Genomic DNA, 5945 nt, shown 5'->3' on the forward strand with positions numbered 1-5945 from the left:
AAGCCATCTGGGAGGAGGCCTAAGGCAGGAACGTGCTGGTGGGCGAGGAGGCACGGCCTTTAGCTAGGGTCAATCCTCTGAGACAGGCCGGTTGCGAGTGATTTGGTAAAAGTCCTATCACCTCTTTGAGCTTTGGTTTCCTCAGGGATATTACACGGACCAAAATAAAAAGTGCAAAGTTTGTAGAAAAATGGTCTGCCACTGAGTAAGAACTCTGTTGGGATTAGATCAGGCACCCAGCCCTGCAGGCCCTTCAGCAAGGATGGAGAACAGTGTGGTCAGTGAGAGAGGTAGGGAGGTCTGGAACCCTGTGGCGAGGCTGGAGAGGTGTTCCTCCAAAGATACTTGGCTCTGCCCAGCCTCCCTGGCTACATGCCCTGGGAATCCTTGAGTGCAGGACAAAAAAGCCTACCTCCCTTTCTTGGCACCAAGGAGGGAGTTGGTGTGTAAAAAAGCCTTTTTGAAACCTTCTGCTCCTCCCCTCCCCCACAATCCAATACCAAATAGCGGCCACCTCCCAAGCCCCAGGGCCACAAGGCAGCATTGAGAGTAGATGAACTGAACCAAGCTCCTTCTGCACCTGGACAGGGCTATGCCACAAGGAGTGCCTACTTGTCCAAAGGCCAGCTGGAGCAGCTCTGCTGTGCCCAAGTCCTGCATCTATTTGCTGCCACCTCTGCCGCTCCCCTACCCTTGTCCACTTTGACCTCAGGGACCCATCATGCAAAGATCTTCCTCCTGCAAAGCTTCTCATCAATTAAAGGCAGCTTAGCAGATTCAGAACTCCACTGGATCTCATTCGGGGTTGACTCTCTTGCTCTTCAAGCACCTAAAACATACCCCCCTCCTTTCAAACTGGTTCCACAATTTGTATAGAACACAGATGCTGGCATGGATTTAGCCCAGCTCAATGAAGACACATAAAATGGGGCAAAAGTGAGAGATCAAACTAAATTAAGAGGACCAGTGGTCTGGTCCTTCCTCTATGACCTCCTGCTGCCCATCTCAAGACAGGGAAAGCAAAGATGTGCTCATTAAGTGTCCCTGCTCCTCATGTCCCACCATGCTTGGCCTAACACAAAACTTGAACAGCTTTCTAGATCCTGCCTTACTGATACTTAAAATGTGTGGCCCTGCTCCACAGCCTATGACTCTAGATACACCCCCAGCCTGACCCTGGGCCACTTGGGCTCCTTGGGGCAGACACAGCCAATCCTCTGCTCAACACATTTTATTGCTTAAGGACAAGGAGATGCACCAGTTTTCAAAATAATTTGGTTTATAGTGTTGATACGTAACAAAAAAAGGGGAAGTATTATAAATCTGATTTTTGTATACACAGGGTATATAGGTGTGAAGCCCTCCAATTCCTGGGACAAGGCAAACATAATCATGAGGAGCAAAAACCTGTTTAACCCCTTCTGTGTTACCCTCTTGTCCCACCCCCCGCCCCCAAATCAGCTCCCTCCCACCCCCAGTGGGCCTACAGTGGGTCCAGTTCATCCTAACCTTCCCAGTCCCAGCATGATTGCAATTTTCTGTTGACAGAATCACCTACCAGGCTCTGCCTGCCTCCATCATCGAAATCCGCCCCTTCAGGGTATTTCCCACCCACACCCTCTAATACTATGCCACAGGGGCTCTGTGCCTAGAGTGTTGTGGGCACACACCATGAAAGAGGTGGCATCGACTCCTCAGCATCTCAATACTGCAGCTTTGCCAACACTCACTCTTAAGGCCATTCCAGGCCTGGACAGATGCCACACCCATCTCCAGCCAACCCCCAAGGGCCCTTATTCAGCTCAGATGAGGGCAGAATTTCACATTTTGTTTGCCCTGCATAATAAGCAAGGAAGAAAGTAAAGGCCAGGGGCTGGTAGAAGCTGGTCCAGATCACACACACACACACACACACACACANGGAGATGCACCAGTTTTCAAAATAATTTGGTTTATAGTGTTGATACGTAACAAAAAAAGGGAAAGTATTATAAATCTGATTTTTGTATACACAGGGTATATAGGTGTGAAGCCCTCCAATTCCTGGGCCCAGGCAAACATAATCATGAGGAGCAAAAACCTGTTTAACCCCTTCTGTGTTACCCTCTTGTCCCACCCCCCGCCCCCAAATCAGCTCCCTCCCACCCCCAGTGGGCCTACAGTGGGTCCAGTTCATCCTAACCTTCCCAGTCCCAGCATGATTGCAATTTTCTGTTGACAGAATCACCTACCAGGCTCTGCCTGCCTCCATCATCGAAATCCGCCCCTTCAGGGTATTTCCCACCCACACCCTCTAATACTATGCCACAGGGGCTCTGTGCCTAGAGTGTTGTGGGCACACACCATGAAAGAGGTGGCATCGACTCCTCAGCATCTCAATACTGGAAGTATTATAAATCTGATTTTTGTATACACAGGGTATATAGGTGTGAAGCCCTCCAATTCCTGGGACAAGGCAAACATAATCATGAGGAGCAAAAACCTGTTTAACCCCTTCTGTGTTACCCTCTTGTCCCACCCCCCGCCCCCAAATCAGCTCCCTCCCACCCCCAGTGGGCCTACAGTGGGTCCAGTTCATCCTAACCTTCCCAGTCCCAGCATGATTGCAATTTTCTGTTGACAGAATCACCTACCAGGCTCTGCCTGCCTCCATCATCGAAATCCGCCCCTTCAGGGTATTTCCCACCCACACCCTCTAATACTGTGCCACAGGGGCTCTGTGCCTAGAGTGTTGTGGGCACACACCATGAAAGAGGTGGCATCGACTCCTCAGCATCTCAATACTGCAGCTTTGCCAACACTCACTCTTAAGGCCATTCCAGGCCTGGACAGATGCCACACCCATCTCCAGCCAACCCCCAAGGGCCCTTATTCAGCTCAGATGAGGGCAGAATTTCACATTTTGTTTGCCCTGCATAATAAGCAAGGAAGAAAGTAAAGGCCAGGGGCTGGTAGAAGCTGGTCCAGACCCCACACACACACACACACACACACACACACACACATAAATACAAAAGGGGGGATGGAGGCAAGCACCAGCACCCCTGCCTAATTGGTGCAGGTGATCATTAGGAAGCTAAGTTCTAGGCCGGGAACAGCCCAGCCATCACAGTTGACCCCTTAATGGACTGGGGCCAGTGCAGCCACAGCATTCCAGTGCTCAGCCCCTCAGCTGGGAGATCAGTGGCTGCTGCCACATGTCCAAAAATGGCTTGTCCTTTCACTACAGAGGAACGTGATGAGGGTGCAGTGAGAAGATGATGGGGTAGATTATTTCTTTCCATTTCTTTTTACAACTTCACTTTAGAGACTTCAGAGTTCCAAGTGTCTGCTGTGCTGTGGAACCCCAGAGTGCTCTCCCCTTGATGGCTGGGAATCTCTTGGACCCTGGAATCACCTACTCCATGATGGCCCGGTATAGTGCAGGCTCGATATAATCTTCCCGGTATCTTGAGTTGATAATTCGTTGCCGTTTCTTTTCTTGCTTAACCTCTTTCTCTGTGAAAATCTCATTGAAGCGCATGTCTGAGGCTACTGACTACAGAATAGGCAAGCCAAATAATCACTTTGTGGCCAATTACCCCAAGAAAAAAAAACAAAGGTACGCATCCCTGCCTTATTCCCTCCCCCACAGACAGGAACCACAGGCACACTGAAAACATATACTCACCAGTCTAGACTTGACTCTCTTGGGAAGCTCTTCATCCAGTGTGTACACATCATCTCTTTTAACCACAAGTTGTGAGCCATCCTCAAACTCCACCTACCAAGGAAACAGAGGCCTTTTGGCTAGGATATCCTTCACTATCTCCCCGGTCCACCATACACAGTGGCAATTTCCTGCAGCCAAAGGAAGGACTTGGAACACTGAAGTAAGGACTACCATGTTTGAAGCCACACCTGGGAGACTGGACACAGGACAGACCCCAGCTCTGAAAGGGTTATTGACCCATTAGTTCTGCTAAGAGCAAAGACTCACCTCAGGCCTCAAGAGGAAGCAGTGAATTAGTCAAGTATCCCCCACTTTCTGTCAGAATCTTTGTTTACCTGGTACATCTGGATGGGGTGGGAGGCCACAAACTTGGCTCCATAGACTTGGCCATCTGTCCATCTCACTTGGACCACTTCCCCTTCAGCAGGAGGACCCAACTGGAGACAGTCTTGGCTCTGAAGAAAAAGGAAGGAAGGAGAGTGACACTTGAGCACAATGGTAACTGCCATCTACTCAGGGAAGAATGAACCAGGACAAATCTCTGTTCAGACACTTCAAGCAAGGCAGCTGTCTCTGGGCTGAAAGACGCAATAAAGACCTGCTTGCTAAGTCAAAGTCTGCCACATATCTCTGCCCCTGCTGCAGATAATAAACTCAGTAAACTTAGCAAACATTGGATACAAGTGGCAGAATCAATAGTACTTTACACAGTCCCTCAACTGTCCCTCTAACGGTTCTCTAGGAATCTGCCATGAAGAAATGCTAGACTGTATCAACTGTATTTTAAGAAATTTGTTCTTAACAGGAAAGGTAAGAAAAGAAGTGATCACCTACCACAGGACTTGTCAAAGTACTTTAGAACTTTTACTCCTTCCAGAAAGGGGTACCCTAAGGTGTCTTCACCATAGTCCCAGCATAGTGGGAGGTCAATGTACGAGCAAGTTGGATGAATGGAAGTCTGATGGGTAAACCTGGGAGAAGGTCCTTAGAGACATGGCCTAAATGTACACATCAGAGAGGGGCAGGGGCAGTGAGTCTAAAAGGATGTGGATGTTTACAACTGCTCTTACCAAGCACACCACATGACAATAAGAGTTAGAAGAGGTTCTACCCTGTCCTGCCAGTTCATTTATTGAGTGGAAACTGTTCTATACTGTACTGCCGGTTCATTTATTAAGTAGGTAATGAATAAATATATTTTGTATGAATCTAACAATTAAAAAGAAATACACGCCCCCAACGTCCCCCCCGACCTGAGATGGAAGTTTTAACTATCTGAACACGTCATCTTTGATAAGTCACATAAGTACTCTGCAATTCAGTTTCACCTCCTATAACCGACCTGAGATGGAAGTTTTAACTATGTGAACACGTCATCTTTGATAAGTCACATAAGTACTCTGCAATTCAGTTTCACCTCCTATAACAGTAGTTCTCAAAGTGTGGTATGCAAACCTCTGAGGGGTTCCTGAGACATTTCAAGGAGCCTGTGAGGCCATTACTGTTCTCACAGTACAGGTCGAGCATCCCTAATCTGAAAATCTGAAATCCAAAATGCTCCAATGAACATTTTCTTCAAGTATCATGTCAGCACTCAAAAAGTTTTGGACTTTGGGGCATATCAGATTTCGGGTTTTCAGATGAGGGATGCTCAACCAGTTATCTGCGAATATTCCAAAATCTGAAAAAACCCAAAATGGGAAACACTTGTGGTCCCAAGCATTTTGGAGAAGGGATATTCAATCAGTAATATTAAAACACTATTGCAGTGATGGTGTAAAATCTATGATGGGTACAACTGCTGGCACCTGAACACAAATCAAGGTAATGGTCCCAGGCTCTATAGTTGTCATTGCATTCTTCACCACTGTGCAATTACAATTTAGAGAAAAAAAAGAAAAACCCAGTGTTCACTTAACAATGTCACTTGATTATTAATTTTGTTAAGTGTTATTCCTTGAGTACATGTGTACAATACTTTGGCTGCATACCGAAGTATGATGGCTGTCTTGAGAAAAAACACCTGTGTAATTGTTTGAGTTGTGCACTACACTAGCTGCTTTTTTTTTTTTTTTTTTTCCTTTTTGTCTTTTTTCGTGACCGGCAATGGATCACAACCCTCAGTGTCGCGCCCGGACCGGACTGGGACTGGCAACGGGATCGCAACCCTCAGTGTTGCACCCGCAACCTCGCTCAGCCAGTGAGCGGCCGGTCTATATGTGGGATCCGAACC

The 5945-nt window shown here is 47.5% G+C and overlaps 1 protein-coding gene across 1 annotated transcript in view; it reads right to left on the reverse strand.

The window, feature by feature from the left end:
- Window positions 1-2468: 2468 nt before the first annotated feature.
- The window catches only part of KDM4A (lysine (K)-specific demethylase 4A), a 44825-nt gene continuing 41348 nt past the window's right edge, over window positions 2469-5945 (reverse strand). Inside the window, exons 19-21 of the mRNA XM_008587635.1 lie at window positions 4048-4167; window positions 3671-3763; window positions 2469-3538 (exon numbers count right to left, since the gene is read on the reverse strand). Of these exons, the coding sequence (XP_008585857.1) occupies window positions 3398-3538; window positions 3671-3763; window positions 4048-4167 (354 nt within the window). The 3' untranslated portion in view covers window positions 2469-3397. The remainder of the gene's footprint in view (window positions 3539-3670; window positions 3764-4047; window positions 4168-5945) is intronic.

The sequence above is a fragment of the Galeopterus variegatus genome, unplaced genomic scaffold, assembly GCF_000696425.1.
Source record: "Galeopterus variegatus unplaced genomic scaffold, G_variegatus-3.0.2 Scaffold4471, whole genome shotgun sequence".
In the NCBI taxonomy this organism is placed as follows: Eukaryota; Metazoa; Chordata; class Mammalia; order Dermoptera; family Cynocephalidae; genus Galeopterus; species Galeopterus variegatus.